This window comes from Pyrus communis, chromosome 15 (genome assembly GCF_041283825.1).
Source record: "Pyrus communis isolate YQ-2024b chromosome 15, ASM4128382v1, whole genome shotgun sequence".
Taxonomy (NCBI): Eukaryota; Viridiplantae; Streptophyta; class Magnoliopsida; order Rosales; family Rosaceae; genus Pyrus; species Pyrus communis.
Genome location: NC_142579.1, coordinates 30,601,917 through 30,617,698, shown reverse-complemented (window position 1 = coordinate 30,617,698; position 15,782 = coordinate 30,601,917). Strand labels below are relative to the sequence as shown.

Here is a 15,782-nt window from a genome sequence, read left to right as displayed (position 1 = left end):
TTCGATCTTATTAACCGATTGAACAAAAAAAAAAAAAAAAAAAACAAATCAACCCATTTTGGTGGTTTTCTGGATTTTAAGGTCATTTACCCCGCCCTAGTAAAAACAATTTTTTTTATTTCTTCAATGTGGCGATTAAATAAAAATTTTCATAACCAACCGATTGACTTTGTGTTGGTTGGTTTGTTATGTTTTACAATACATAAGGAATAGAAGGAATTTTGAGCAAGTAAATATTTAAAGTGATCAATTTTTGTAATAAAAGTCGTTTTTTTTAGGGGAACATTTAAAATTAACCCATTATAGTTTATTATTGTTAATAAAAGCCAAACCCAAAGGTTTCCACTTTATTTCTCAAGTTGTCTATTTAAAAATCGACCAAAAAGAAAAGCTGTCTATTCAATTTTAATTTTTAATTCCCACACTTTCCTTGCTCTTTATTTTCTTTTGTGTAATTTTTTTAATATATTCATTTTCTCCGTTACAGAGTACTGAGTACTGGGAGAGTGTATCTTATATAGAAAGAAGCTTCTCTTTTTCTTCATCTTCTTCTCCAAAACACCAATACACTCTGAAATAAAAGCTCTCAACTTTCTCATTTCTCTGGTTCTAAATCCGTTTGATGCTTTCTGGGTTGACATATTTTGATGTCTATTTCTTTGGAGCATGATTACATAGGCTTATCTCCTTCAATGGAAACCTCTGACAAGTCTGCTGCTTTGAACCTCAAAGCCACTGAGCTGAGACTGGGCTTGCCTGGCTCCCAGTCCCCAGAGAGAGACAGCGGCGGCGGCGGTGGTGGGGTGGAGGAGAAAGCTGCTGGGTTTTCAGCATGTGGGGTTAAGGGGTTGGTGTCTGGGGCCAAGAGGGGATTCTCAGACGCCATTGATGGAGCTTCTGGAAAGTGGGTTTTCTCTGGGAGTGGTGGATCTGAGGTGGAGTTGGGAAAAGGTGGAAACTTGCTTTCTCCTAGAGGTGTGCATGCTGGGAAAACTCTTGCTGCTGGGAGTGAACCCAGCAAGCAACCAACTGGTTTAGCTGGGTCTACTGTGAAAGATGGTGTCCAACAGTCTCCAAAGCCATTGCATGAGAAGAAACCCCAAGGGTCTGCTGGGTCTACTGCCCCTGCTGCAAAGTAAGTAGCTTTCTTTCTCTGCCCTTTTCTTCTTTCTTTAATATTCTGCAGAAAGATGAATATTTTGTTTGCTGAATTGTGGTATTAATTTTTTTTTTATGGGTTTTAAGTTTTTTAATTAGTAGTACTAGAGGAAATTGTGGGGATTTTCTTTGTCCCTCTAGGTTAAATTGAAGAATTATATGGTTTTACGTGCTCTTTATTTTGCAGATTGGTTGTTTCATTTCTCATATTGCATAAAATTTCACTTATTTCCTTGTTTGGAAGGAGGGCATAAGATTTTGTGTTAATTTCAAATATTTCGTTGCATGTATGTTTCAAATTTGGTCCCAGAACGGCAAGATTTTTGGCGTCTGCAAGCCAAGTCTGTAATCTGTTGACTTGGTTTCATTGTTTTGAATTCACTGCTTTCTGGACCTGTTGACCCGAAATTCTAACATTATGTACATTATATAGTCATAGATTGGATAGGTAGGAAGTTATTTAAGATGTTCATCATAAACTCTTAACTTGTCCAATGTCATGTGCGTGACAGGGCACAGGTTGTAGGATGGCCACCAATTCGTTCTTTCCGGAAAAATTCAATGGCTTCCGTTCCTTCGAAAAATGATGATGAAGCTGAAGGCAAGATGGGAGCAGGGTGTCTATATGTTAAGGTCAGCATGGATGGTGCACCGTACCTGAGGAAAGTTGATCTCAAAACCTACGGTAGCTATCTGGAGTTATCTCTAGCTCTGGAAAAGATGTTCAGCTGCTTTACAATCGGTAAGTTACCTTGTAACTCATCCTCTGTTCTTATTCACCTGCCATAAGTTTCCACGTCTGGCAGTAGTTTTATGTGATTCAAACCATCTTTAAGAAGCTAGGATCAGAATTCGAGAACGATTGGAAGACTGTTTACCTTAACAAGAAAGTTGTTTGTTCCTTCTGTAGTTGGAATATTGGAACTGTAAATTAGTGACTAGAGTTGGGTGGAGTTTTTGCGTGTCTGTTGGTATATGTAAATCAACTAGGTGAAGAATAAATCCCAATCTAATTTAGCAAATTCTGCGAAGCACGTTCTTTTGGATTCCAAAGAAACCAATCCCGATTTAGTTTTTCCTCTTTACTTAAATCTTGGTCAGGTCATTGTGGCTCACATGGAGCTTCGAGAGATGGATTGAGCGAGAGTAGATTGATGGATCTTCTACATGGTGCTGAATATGTCCTCACCTATGAAGACAAGGATGGCGATTGGATGCTAGTTGGTGATGTTCCCTGGGAGTAAGTGGGACTTTTCAACAAAATTTGTAAATTACCTGTTCATTTTCCAATACAGATATTCGGATGTGTAGATACAATAGTACTCAAATAGCTTTTCAAAAGAGGTTTCTCCATGTTAGAATGTTCACTGAATCGAGGATTTCTCTTGCAGAATGTTTACCGACTCATGTAAGAGGATGAGGATCATGAAGAGTTCAGAGGCTATGGGTCTAGGTATCTTCACTGATCTTATTTTTCCTTCTAATTCATTTTTTTTTCATGCATGTCACTACGGAGATCGGTTTTGATCTTTCAACATTAATTTTGACTGAATTGTATGATCCTCATCCCTTAATATATTTATATAAAGATACTTCACGACAGAAATACCAACAAATTTCACGATGGCATGTAGATTTTGGCTTTTGTTTGCTAAATGAAATCCCTAACAAGCATCCTTATGTTTTGATTTCTTACAGCCCCAAGGGCCATGCAGAAGTGCAAAAATAGTAATTAGTGTCTTCTCATCAACCAGGAATGGATCAAATACTCTTAAGCAAATGAGGTTGGAGGGAGCTTGGTACGATTGAGGTGAAAGCACTGAACGGTTCCAAAATCGGGCACTCTTTCTTATCAACTCATGCTTCTAAAATATTGAATATTTAGTGTAACAAAATATGACATTCTAGTAGGTTCTGCAAACTGGTCTAGTATAACTAGTTGTCTCTCTTCTCTCTCTTCCCTCTCTCTCGCTCTCTCTCTCTCTCTCATTTCAGATAGTTGGCTGCTTGAAGTAATTGTATTACGTATGAAAAATGAATGAAATTAACTGCAGTATTGGAATATTAGTTTGGTTTTGCTTTGAAGCCTGTATCACAAGAGCGAAAAAAGCAGGAAAGTTTGAGTGTGACCGCCATACCGACCAGGACCAGTGGTGTTATTAATTTATGTATTATAATATAGATGTACGATGTATTTAATATTTCACGGAATATTATTATAAATTGAACGAGTGGTGTAACATGGGTGGATTGGTCTCGCAAATAACGACCAAGTGACTGAACTGTGAAGCTGTGTTCATCAGTTTTGGTGGGAAAAACCGAAAGTATAAATGTGGTTTCATGGGAAGTATGTGATGAATAATTTGTTAACGGGCCTAACAAACTGAGATGGTGGTTGCTAGGAGACATGGTGGCGGATGGGAGGGAAGTGCATCAAAAGGTTTTTGGGGTAATGACTCGAATTAGAGTAATTTAGAATATCGTCTAACAAGTCTATTTTCCAAGCATGATTTTAAATCTTCGTTTGACGGAATGGCATCATTGCTAATGGGTCCAAACGCGGACCATTTTAGCACTTAAACCTTTTGAAATGTATCAACATTAATCCCAAAAGTGTATTTGTACTTTTTTTTATTTATAATTACAACGATATATCTACGTTAAAAGAGATGCGAAAGTTGAGCTCAACCACGCAATGACTAGTTTAATTTGATATCGACGTCCGTCATTCATGAACATTGAATGTAAGATTTCTTACTTACAAGCAGAGAAAATGTCACAATATTTGTACTTTTTTAAAACTTAAAACAAATTAAAAGTTAAAAAGCTAATTAATCCCAAATGCTTGTGAGTTGGAAAGACTTTCATTGGAATCAGATTTAACAAGAAAAGGATGAGAAGGATTAAAGAAATTTCAACCAACAAGATTTCATTATTAAAAAAAAATTAGGCAAAAGATGAAAAATGATGAAAGAAGTGAATTCCATCATCATAGTCAAAATTAATTAATTAGCTCAGTGGTTCTTCTCAAAGTCTCTGCCTTTTTGCTTAAAACTATTGATTTTCTGCTAAATTCTTGAATTTGGGGTTGTTTCGTCGCGTTAATAATCGTGGATTTTCGATTGATTAGGCAGAGAATTCATTCGGAGACGTGAGTGAGAAGGTGGTGACTGATTTTGGTTGTGGCTGTGGTACATTGGGTGTTTCAGCTGCGCTCTTGGGTGCAGAGTGGGTTTCGTCTTTCCCAGTGTTGTTTTAACTTGAGTATTAGTTGAAAATTCGATAACCCTTTTACTTTGTTAGTCAAAATTGAAGGTTATTACGGATCAAGTTTGTGAATCTCGAATGAATACTTTCTTCGTTTTGTTGTCGGTTTAATGTGTTCTTGCTTTGAACAGGGAGGTGATCGGCATTGACATTGATGCTCAATCACTTGAAATAGCAGCGGAAAATGCCGTGGATCTTGAGGTACTGTTACTTTCTTGATTTCTACGGTACTGATGTTTATAGCGCTTTATGGTTTGCTCTGCTTCGAAGATGTGTTCATATGGCTAGTATTTGTATATTTGTCTGTCATAGAAATAGGCATTTCATGCACGAAAAAAGCTCCGACAATTTGCTGTATTGAATCATTTTGTGCATTGGTGCTGATCGACTAATATATTGTTCTGTTGGTAATCCTGCAGTTGGATGTGGAATTTATACAGTGCAACATTAAGAACTTAGGATGGAGAGGTAAGAGAACCCTTCTCTGCAGCGGCCTTTATACGCGTGTATTTGTTAGCAGAAACAATTTATACGTAAACACACATATTTGTTGGTTATTTTCTGTTTGATACAGTTGGTAGTCTATGTTTAATCTGTTATGAGTTGTTTTGACATCTAATGATCTTGATCCTTAATATAGCCGACCTTGTTGATACCGTTGTAATGAATCCCCCATTTGGAACTCGGAAGAAGGGTGCTCACATGGATTTCCTCTCAGTGGCTTTGAAGGTAAGTGCAGCGGCTGATCTCTGATTTTCTTGTGCCATCTAATGCGGTGGTCGGGTTAAGTGGAATATCTTCTATCTTGTTTGCTCTAAATGTTTCCTCATGTTGTTTCGTTCGTCAGATTGCTACTCAAGCAGTTTATTCCTTGCACAAAACCTCCACAAGGGATGTAAGCCACACGCCTTGCGCGTTAACAAGTAATTTTAACTTGCTTTCTGACTATTACCCTCTCAACACGGGTCCTCACCATTGGTTTAGATGGTTTTTTACTGTGCCCACATGATGAGATCACTTACCTTTTGGTCAATTGCAGCATGTGAAAAGGGCAGCCTACAGAACTTCAATGCTAGCAGTAGCAGTGCTGAAGTTATATGCGAGGTGGGTCAAAATAAGCTTATTTCGAATTTTCGCGGTGGTTAAAGACACTGCGCTGTTCTGTTTTATGAGATGAGTGAGCATGCTTTTGTTGTTGACATGATATTAAAGCTATTTTATCATCGTCTTTGTTCGTCTGCTTCGGTACGATGTACCACAGCCGTACAAATTTCACAAGAAAAGGAAGGTAGAGATTGCCGTGGACTCGTGGCGATTCGTTCCCAAGAGCAACTAGCACATGTGGTTGTATTTTTTTCTGGCCAAAGATCATTTAGGGTGTATAGCAGGCTAACAAATACACATGTAAAAGTTGATTTAGGAATTCGATTTGTTTTCTTCAAATTTTATTGGATTTTAATCTTCCATGTTGCTCCATGCAATTTTTCAAAAATGCCTCAACAGAATTGTATTTCCATCTTCTCTCTGCAATGTAGATGACAAAAAAGTACACCTCTTGTCCAACCAAACAACAGATTGATCAGCCTAAGCTGCAGATAGTAAAACTAAAACCAGAACAAAAAAGAATCATGTAACTTGCATGTAAAATTAGTTTCGTGACCTTTCTATCCTTTCTTCGGCTCCATGCAAACTCCGAGTTTTATCTTTTATTCATGCTTCAGCTCCTGCATCTTCAACTGTCTCAACTGACTCCCCAAGAGTGAACCGAACAAACCTGCGAACTTTTATGTTCTCACCGAGAGCAGCAACAGTCTGCTTCACTAGGTCTTTCACCAAAAGACTATCATCTTTAATGAAAGGTTGCTCTAAAAGAGCCAGCTCCCCAAGCCTCTTTGAGATCCTCCCCTCCACAATTCTCTCCCTAATGTTCTCGGGTTTGGACAGAAGGTCCTCCCTCTGCCTCTCAAGCTCTTTTTCCTTGTTTACAATGCTCTCTGGAATGTCTTCGATTGATACATATTGCACCTGCGGGCAGGCCACGACTTGCATTGCCAGATCATCAACCAACTCCTTGAAATTTTCACTTCTACCAACAAAGTCAGTCTCGCAGTTTACTTCAATCAGGACTCCAATGCGGGCGTCATGAATGTAGGACCCAATCTTGCCTTCAGCAGCAAGCCTGCTGGATTTCTTTTCAGCAGAAGAAAGACCCTTCTTCCGCAGGTACTCTTGTGCCTTCTCAAGGTCCCCTCCAGTTTCGGAGAGAGCTTTCTTGCAGTCCATCATCCCTGCTCCAGTTTCATCACGTAGTTGTTTAACCAAAGCGGCAGAGACGGCAACAGTTGGTGCCCTGCAATATGGTGTTGAATCTACGTCAGCGACATACACAAAATATACATCCATATTGGCATCAACAAGCACATATGTTATCACAGAAACTGAGTGTTGGAACTCTTGTTTTTATTACAGAAACATAATAAAAATCCAATCTATTATATTAATGACCCAGTATTAGAGAATCTATATAAAAGCAAGACATGATTTGTGAAGGGCGGTTGCTTACTTCTCAACAGTTTCCTTGACTTCCAATGCAGCAGGCTGCTCTTTTACTTCTGCGGGCACTGGTTTTGCTGCAGTTTGGGCAGCCACCTCAGCAGCAAAATCCTGACTCTTCTTCTCCAAGCCCTCTCCAAGATTGTAGCGCACAAACCTCTTCACTTTTATGTTTTCTCCAATAGTTGAAATGGTTTGCTTGACCAAGTCCTTCACCACCACCTTATCATTCTTAATGAAAGGCTGCTCAAGCAATGCCAGCTCCTCAAGCCTCTTCCTTATCCTCCCGTCAACAATCTTTGACCTAATCTGCTCTGGCTTTGACAAAAGATCTTCTTTCTGCATCTCAATCGCTCTTTCCTTGTTCACAAGCTCTTCAGGAACATCTTCTGTAGCAAGGTACTGTACTTGAGGGCAGGCAGCCACTTGCATGGCTAAATCATCAACCAGCTCCTTGAAAATGTCACCCCGAGAAACAAAATCTGTCTCACAGTTTACCTCTAGCAAGATACCTATCCTGCTATCATGAATGTATGAACCTATTCTTCCTTCAGCAGTGGCTCTGCTGGCTTTCTTTTCTGCACTAGCTAAACCTTTCTTTCTAAGGAACTCCGTAGCTTTAACAATGTCCCCGTCTGTCTCTGACAAAGCATTTTTGCAATCCATCATTCCAGCTCCTGTTTCTTCACGCAGCTGCTTTACAAGGGCTGGTGATATAATTGCTGTAATCCACATGTAAAAACAAACGGTTAGAGGTAGATATATCTCGTAATAGAAGACTGCTATTGCAATGTGAACCGGACAATCAATCACTTAACAAAATCCTTCAACATATTTAAGAGGATTTTATTCATCTTCACTCGCCCACTAGCAACATTATTCAGCATCAGATGGAACATGGTGTTGCACAGTAAAATCTGTGTAATCCTTTTAAGATCACTAAATATTTAGGGAGCAGCAATTTCACATTGCAACAATTGTTTGTAGCATGAAACTTCCCAAGTGTTTTGTGTGTGTGTGTGTGTGTGTCTGTGTGTGGTAGGCAAATAAATTCAACCCAGCAAATCAATACAACCATTCATTCATTTCCCCTATCATACGCACATTCTTCTTAGAATTTAGTTCAGATCCTCATAGTTTTCAATGGTTTAATTTCCAACTTAAAAGCAACAAGTATTCGGGTCACCGTGTACAGATATTCCACGAACCATATCCCATCAGTTTTCAGGTCATTAGTATTTGTTTGCTTGTAGAGATTTATGAATTGCATTAAAATGAGCAAGATGATCAGGCAAAATAACCTTTAATTTCTCTTTCCTTCGGGGAAGGATTGTCAGATTGTCCATTTGAATCAGAAACACTGCCATTCTTCTTGGGGGCACTTTCCACTTTGTCATCTTCCACTTGTGAGATAGAAGGCAATTCACTCTCAGCAGCAGATGTTTGAATCTGAGCTTCCTCTGTAATGTTGTCAGCTAGGTCTTCTACAACTTTGGTGGCCTCACTTTCTGTCAAAAGGACGTCATCATCAGCTAATTCTCCAGACGGATCAGAAGTTCTATCACTTTATGTTCCATCTGTGATTTTACACTTTAATTTTGTTTTAAAAAAGAGAACATGTCTGATGTCTCTATAGCATAAGTGTTTTAACGTTAACTGTTAAACGATGCAAAGTTTCGGCATATTTGATCACAAAATAGCATATTATTTTGCACATTATAGGCATCTTATGTTTGTCTTTACCATCTCAGACTTAGAGCAAAATTTTGAATTCAACTGAATGAAATGTAAATACTACACTTGAAAGGAAAAAAACCTAGTTATGAACCTTTTGGTTCTTCAGTTAGTGCAGCAGAAGGAATTTCTCTCTCTGAAGCAGGTGGTTGCAGTTCACCTTTTTCTATGGTATCATCCGCTTGAGGCTCTATAACCTCTTCGCCTGTTGGAACTTCTGAAGTCGACGTGTAATTAGCTATTTCACTAGACGAACCAGCACTTGCATTTTTCACTCCATCCATGGTAAATGTACTCCCTTCAGGAGCCAAGATATCAGAACTCACCTCTTCTCTTTCAATGGGTTGTTCTGTGGTTTCTAGAGTTTCAATTGTACTAGAAACTGGGCTTTCCTGGTCCTCTGAAGGAGCACCATTTTCAACTGTTTCATCCACCGCTAAAGGGACACCAAGAGTTCCCTCGTCACTGGTTGTTTGTTCGTCCAACACTTCAGGAATACTGGACTCACTGCTTGCAATGGCTTTAGCTGCTTTTTCTATTTTCTCTCTTTCGTCCAAAAATGAAGCAATATCCTTGTTTTGGCGAAAAGCCAGAAGGAATGGGTTTGTTGCAGTGTGGATTACTCCTTGACTGACCTGCGAGTCCGACTTTAGAATATCTTCTTCTTTCTTCATTGTCAAGGTTACTTGTCCTCTTGTAGTACGCAGGACACGGACATTTATTTCTTGGCCAAGCTGCAAGGAGGTCTCCCCCATGACGTTTGCAAATCCATCATCAGGTTCCTCCGATGTAGGCAGGAATCCTTCCTCTCCCTCAGGAAGAGATATAAAAGCACCAGCTCTGGCGAAATTCTTTACTGTGCCCACTAGGTCCTGCCCCTTTTCAAACTTTGTAGTTTTCCTCACCTCATTTTTCCTTTCGCCTTTCTTTGGGCCACTCCTTCTACCAGGTCCACCCCTATCACTACCAGCAGAAGCATCTTTCCTTTGCTGCGGCTTATTGCCATTGTCACGTTCACGCATAGTGAGAGAGATCCGCCCAGTCTCTGGATTGGCTTCAACTAATGTCACCTTCACCTCTTGCCCAACAGAAACAACGCTTCCAACATCCTTAACGTAAGTATCACTCAATTGTGAAACATGTACGAGGCCATCTGTGAAAGCTCCAAAGTCAATAAAAGCACCGAATGGCTGGATTGATCTTACTTTCCCCGTAAAAGTTGCACCAACAACCAGCTCCTCATTCTTCACAGGTGGCATCTCACTTTTCCTAACAGGTTTTGAACGCTTTGGTTGAGAATCTTGAGATGGGCCAGGACTATCATCAGAGGATTTGGCTTCACTAGAAGCTGCATCTGCAACTGGTGAGTCTGCTTCCTCAACCGCTACATCGGTTCCTGTGGCAGATACATGGATTCTAAATCTATGATGTACGGGGCATCTGCTGTGGTACAATGCAAATGATTTGATAGAGGTTGAAAAAGGAAAAAGAAAAGTCCGTGGGGATAGAGCATGGTTTGCAGAATTCCTTGAAAAACTGAATTTTGTTAAACAATTGTTCTTTCTTGCAGTAAAGGCACTTCCAGGAATATGCGAGACATTGCTTATAGAAAACGGAATTACAGGCGTCATATTGACTTGAAAAATAGAAGTTGAGTCTGCTGCTAACATAAGACTTCCATTCCTTGCTCACCTGCACAGAATATCAAAATGATGAACAAAACGAAAAGATTCATCCAAAGTGAGATACAGCTAACACGATAATACATCCTCTCATGGTTCCACCGAGAGTACATATACAATTGCTAACACCCCAAGCCATGAGAATACATCCTCCCGTGGTTCCATCAAAAGCACATTACAAGTGCTAATAGATAAAAACTTGATAACTTCCATCAAAATTATCGAATGTCGATTACCTAATTACTTTTGGTCGAGCAACGAAAACAAAACATAGATATCACCACCCAAATTCCCATTACTTACCAATGAAGTTGACACCAACACCCCAAAAATTTAATTATTCAACAAAATCAACATTCCAATTTCGAACTTAATTTATACGCATATCAAACCGAAACACTGAACAGACACAAACAATCAACCCCAATCCTGTGTGCAGAGTCCATTCATAACAACTGTACACTTTCACTGAAAAACAAGAACCAAACTTTCTCTTCCATTTCAATGACACATTGAAGTAAAATAAGAACACTAAGCAAACATTACAAAAAACCAGTATTTACAAACAGAACAAAACCAGCAAAAGACTGACGGAAAAACAGAGAAATTACAATATCCTAAAGCAAAACCAAAAAAATCACAAAAATAATCAACAACCCATTACTGCAAACTCATCGAAACACAGAAAGGAGGAGAAGTTCAACAACCCAATTAGTCAATGCAGCTAAATTTTGTACCTTTGAGAAAAAATTTAGCAAACTGAAGCTTTCAAGTCTGAAGCTTATCTATGCTGCAGGTGAATGAGCATCCTGAAAGGTTGGGGGCTTTAAATCCTTATCCTTTCTGTGGTGGCAGTGTGTCTGTCTGCATTGCTCAAAGATGAGGCAAAGCTCTGGCCGGCCCGGTTTCAATCTGCTGTGTTGGGCCAGTTAAACCGGAACCGAACTCAATAAGAGTGGCTCTATGTACACCACTCAAGATTCGTCTGGACACTTCAGGTTTTTTGAATATTCAATTTACTTTCACACATTTTCTTTGGACTGAAAATAATTCACTAAACTTTCAAAAATATTCTTCTTTTACCTTTTAAGCATTTTTTTTTTTGGCTGCTCATTTTTTTATTTTCTTTGGACACTGATTTCCTTGTATTATTTTTGAAGGCTTTCTGTTCAATTTGAAAATTTTCACCGATAGCATAATTTTTTATTCTACATGTGATTGCATGGTTTTTTTATTTTTTGTTTTTTTATTTATTTTTTATTTCATGAAGCAAAATTTGCACTATAACCGGATGCTATATGAGGAACAACCAGAGTACCAAGAACTACAATATCATTAAAAACAACTAGAGCTTCAATCCATGTAATCTAGGATCCATCACAAAAATTTGGAAATGATAGGATACTCAAAATCAAATTTGGAAAAAAAAAATCTATGGATATACCATCTGGATTTGTGTATTAATCCAACAAGTTTCTTGTAAAATATGGTGTTTCCAAATCCAACACCATTGCAAAGAATATGTACTTAAGAATTGGATAAAAAGTTGCAAAAAACTTGTTTTTTTCGTTTTCATGATTATCATAGTTATCACTATGCTCTTCCATTCTGTTATTTGAGTAAAGTTTCAGAGAAGCACAACAAAGTAAAATTTAGATAAGTACGGTAAAGTGAAATTCAATAATCGTGAAGTTTATCAATCGTTTGATTACCACGTTGTTTGTTTCAAAACTCTGTTAAAAAAAAAAAAATTCTTAAGAAATCACCAAGTCCTTTGTGGTAGTTTTATATATGGGCTTCATAAAAAAAAAACTTATATATGAATATAAAAATCTTTTTTATGTTAAATAAAATTGATGGGTGTTTTAAAAAAAACTTTGATATACAAAGAATCACTCAATCAGTAATGGGATGGGCTCAATAAGGCCGAAGGCTAATTGGGTAAAAAAACTTGAGACATGCATGCTGGGTAGTTGGCCCATTTTTTTTATCCTATCCTAAGAGAGAAATTTGTTGAACACTAAAATAGCATTATCTATGACACATCCACCAAGAACTTTTCTTTCCTTAAGCGTAAAACTTCAGATTGTAAGGCATTTCCACTACATAAGAAAAAACTAATAAGAGTAAAATTTCTAGCGTATGCAAAAATGATTTCCCTTGGTGTATGTGATTGGAAGGAATAATTCATTGTATTAAAGGTATGTTGAAGGAAAAAAAAAAAAAAAGAAGAAGAAATCATGTCCAATTTGGAATAACTCATTGAGGAAATTTATCTATTTAAATTCCTCTCAAAATGATTGGATTAGAAAGGCTATGTTTCATTCATGTCTAATCCGTTACAAATGAAGAATTATTTACCTCTTTTTTGTTTGTAAGTTAAGGGTATATGCTAATAAATTGTTAATTCTAGCATATTTGTCATTGTGTAGCATTCAGTCTGCATTATGTTAGAGAAAATTCTAAATTCAAATCTAAGTTTAATGAAAATAAGAAACCGAATCATGATAAACCTTTTCAACTTTCAGAAAATCAAAAGATAGAAACAAAGTCACTATGATAAACAACTAGATCAAGACTCCCGACTAGCCTATCTCTAATGGTGGGCCGGGGATACTGCCAACGAGTATAACGTGCATAAAATGTCAATATGACCACATGCATGCGTGCAAGCAAAACATAAAGTTGTGAACTTTACAAAACAAGTAGGCATCGTTGAGTTAAAAAAGCAAATTCAATGGATTCATCAACACCAGAGTATAGGGAATAAATAAACATGTGAGCATGGGTGATTTACATATTTTATTTTATAAACATGAAGATGACATCATCACTAGTATAGTTTTGAATTGTTAAACAAAAAACTTTATAGACAAGATATATGCCCAATGTCATATGCCAATTAAAAAAAGTTTCCAACACGTGGAAAGGAAAGATATATAAGGAAACAATATTATGGGGTTTAGGCTTGTCTATAGTGCAAGCATCCTTGTTTATCATTGGGTTGAATCGGGTTTAGACTCGAGTTTCAGCTTCAATATTTGTTGCTAGGCTAGTTAGCCAATTAATTGTGAATGTGGGCATATATATAGGTGAGTATATATAGTACTAGAACTTCTTGTAAGTTCAATATCACAGAATAATTTTCGCGATACGAGAGAATACTACTGCATCTTTTGAGAATAAGTTGATTTGTTTTAACTTGAACACATTTAAAATCAAATCATGAAAGATTAAATAGGTTGGACCGGGTTTATATTCGAGTTTTCATAGGAAGGCTTAATACTAGGCTTAAGTAACTTGCTAACTGCAAACATGTATATAATAGTATAGTACTATACTTTTTTCATAAACGTATTCCATTATCACCCAATAACTTTTCGTTGATATGGAGAATATTTGTTGCATATTTTGAACATATATAGATTGATTGTTTCTAACTTGGACATGTTTAATCCCAATTAAAATTAATGAGAAATCCCCTCTAAATATAAACACAATCAAAGCACACCAAACAATGATCATATGGTAGAGTGCATTATTAGAATTTAAGTATTGAAGATTAGGGAATCACAATGATGTATTATTAAATGAAAACAAATCAGAAATGATATCCAAGATAGATCATAAGAGCACTGGGTATGTTGGTTTTGTGATTGAGGAGGAGACAATGAGCACAATTGCATTAATATTGTACTTCATTTCCAAGTCATGAGTAGGACCTTAATAGAATTTCTTACAAGACTTGCAGATCTAAAAAGAGATGAGAGGCCAAGTGTTGAATTCTCTAGCATTCCACGTGGGTCAGGACTCAGGAGCTCTCTTTGTAGCTTCCAAGGTCGTGAATATTTTTCTCACTGCTTTCAAGTGATGGTGATGCTTACTACCTTATTTATCATCGTTAAATGAGTTTAAATTTCAAGATTTGAATAATGGATAAACACAAATCTCAAAATTTAAATTCATTAAATAATAATAAGCCAATGGTGATGCTCACTACTTTATTTATCATTGTTGAATGAATTTAAATTTCAAGATTTGTATAATGGACAAACACAAATCTCAAAATTTAAAAATTTCAAGATTTGTATAATGGACAAACACAAATCTCAAAATTTAAACTTACTAATAATTAAGTCAGATGATGAGCATTACCACCACTTAAAAATGATGAGCAAAAATACATCCTCTAAAATCCCCATATTCCAATATTCCATTTTTGCCCTATAAATTCATAATTAACCCTAGTTACACAAATCCTTTAGACCCTCTTGCACTTTTGTATTGCATAAAAGGATATAAGAGAATCTCCCACCCAGGCTTAAACATTGATTCATGGGGTATTTTATAAATCAATTAGCTCACCATTTGGCTACAAATTAAATTATTGCTAGCATACATAAGAGATCTAGGTACCTGCAAGGTATTCTTTAACTACTCAATCATGCAGCTTAATTTAAGGATGGGGCCACCAGCAAATCAAAGCATTATATATAAATGCACAACCCCTGCATAATCCACCAATAAAACAAGTTATTACAATGGCCTATATATGAGTAGTTTTCGATCCATATAAATGTGTTGGATAAATATCAACGGTTAATAATAAATTTATATATGCTAATAAATAATAAATACGAATAAATAAATTAACAAAGTATGAACAAAATGAAATAATATTAAACAGACAAATTGAAGATCGAGGCTTGCGTACTGCAATGTCCTTGAAACAGAAATTTCTTCCCTACTCAATGCTTGTAGTTCTACGGACGTCTGCTTCACCAGGATTCAACGATCTAAGTCAGAATTCCAGCACTGGAAAACTTGACTTCTAGTGAATTTTTTTGTGGTTCTCTCATTAAGAATGTTTGGGATTGTAGAAGAAGAATTTTGTTTTTCTGTGTTCTAAATGTCATGCATATGAATGTATATATAATAAGTTTATGCATGTTCGCAACATGTATGAGAATGGTATATGTCTGTTGGGAGACATCTCCCAAGGCTCATCTTTTGATAATTAATTATATATTAATTATCAATTCATTAGTACAACCTAAAGCCTAACCCCAAGATTGAGCCCAATTTTATTCTCCATGATCCATCACTCCAACCACTTTCTATAAGTTACGAAGCCTTATAAAGTGAGATAACCTTTTGGTGGTAATCAATATGGTGCAATGAAATTTCTACTTAAATTTCCAACAACATGCAATATCTTTTACCTATTCATCTTCAATTGATTTGGAAATACGATTAGAGTTTTGCATTTTCTTTCTTGCAGAAAAAAAATAGCAGTTTTATTATAATGTCAAAAACATATACAGATTTTTAAGAGTGTATCTTGAACTAAATATGAAAGTCTCCAAACCAAAAAGATTTGAAAAAACA

At 36.8% G+C, this 15,782-nt stretch overlaps 2 protein-coding genes and 1 pseudogene across 3 annotated transcripts; 2 read left to right on the top strand and 1 right to left on the bottom strand.

Annotated features, from left to right (window-relative positions):
* Positions 1-354: 354 nt before the first annotated feature.
* LOC137730679 (auxin-responsive protein IAA27) lies at positions 355-3,225 on the top strand. The gene is made up of 5 exons (XM_068469647.2): positions 355-1,135; positions 1,671-1,900; positions 2,260-2,398; positions 2,550-2,611; positions 2,857-3,225. Exons 1-5 carry the CDS (start codon positions 648-650, stop codon positions 2,892-2,894), a joined length of 957 nt encoding a protein of 318 aa, XP_068325748.1. The 5' UTR covers positions 355-647; the 3' UTR covers positions 2,895-3,225.
* A 340-nt stretch (positions 3,226-3,565) lies between these two features.
* Positions 3,566-10,182, top strand: LOC137746537 (uncharacterized; annotated as a pseudogene). Its single transcript, XR_015956146.1, has 7 exons — positions 3,566-3,625; positions 4,289-4,386; positions 4,557-4,626; positions 4,845-4,893; positions 5,066-5,154; positions 5,273-5,320; positions 5,465-10,182. The product of XR_015956146.1 is annotated as an uncharacterized LOC137746537 (transcript).
* On the bottom strand, positions 5,907-11,415 carry EMB2726 (elongation factor Ts family protein). The gene is made up of 5 exons (XM_068484544.2): positions 11,132-11,415; positions 8,807-10,404; positions 8,280-8,486; positions 6,989-7,700; positions 5,907-6,775 (listed from the first exon to the last, which is right to left on the bottom strand). The coding sequence occupies exons 2-5, from the start codon at positions 10,380-10,382 to the stop codon at positions 6,136-6,138; spliced, it is 3,135 nt and encodes a 1,044-aa protein (XP_068340645.1). The 5' UTR covers positions 10,383-10,404; positions 11,132-11,415; the 3' UTR covers positions 5,907-6,135.
* Positions 11,416-15,782: the final 4,367 nt, after the last annotated feature.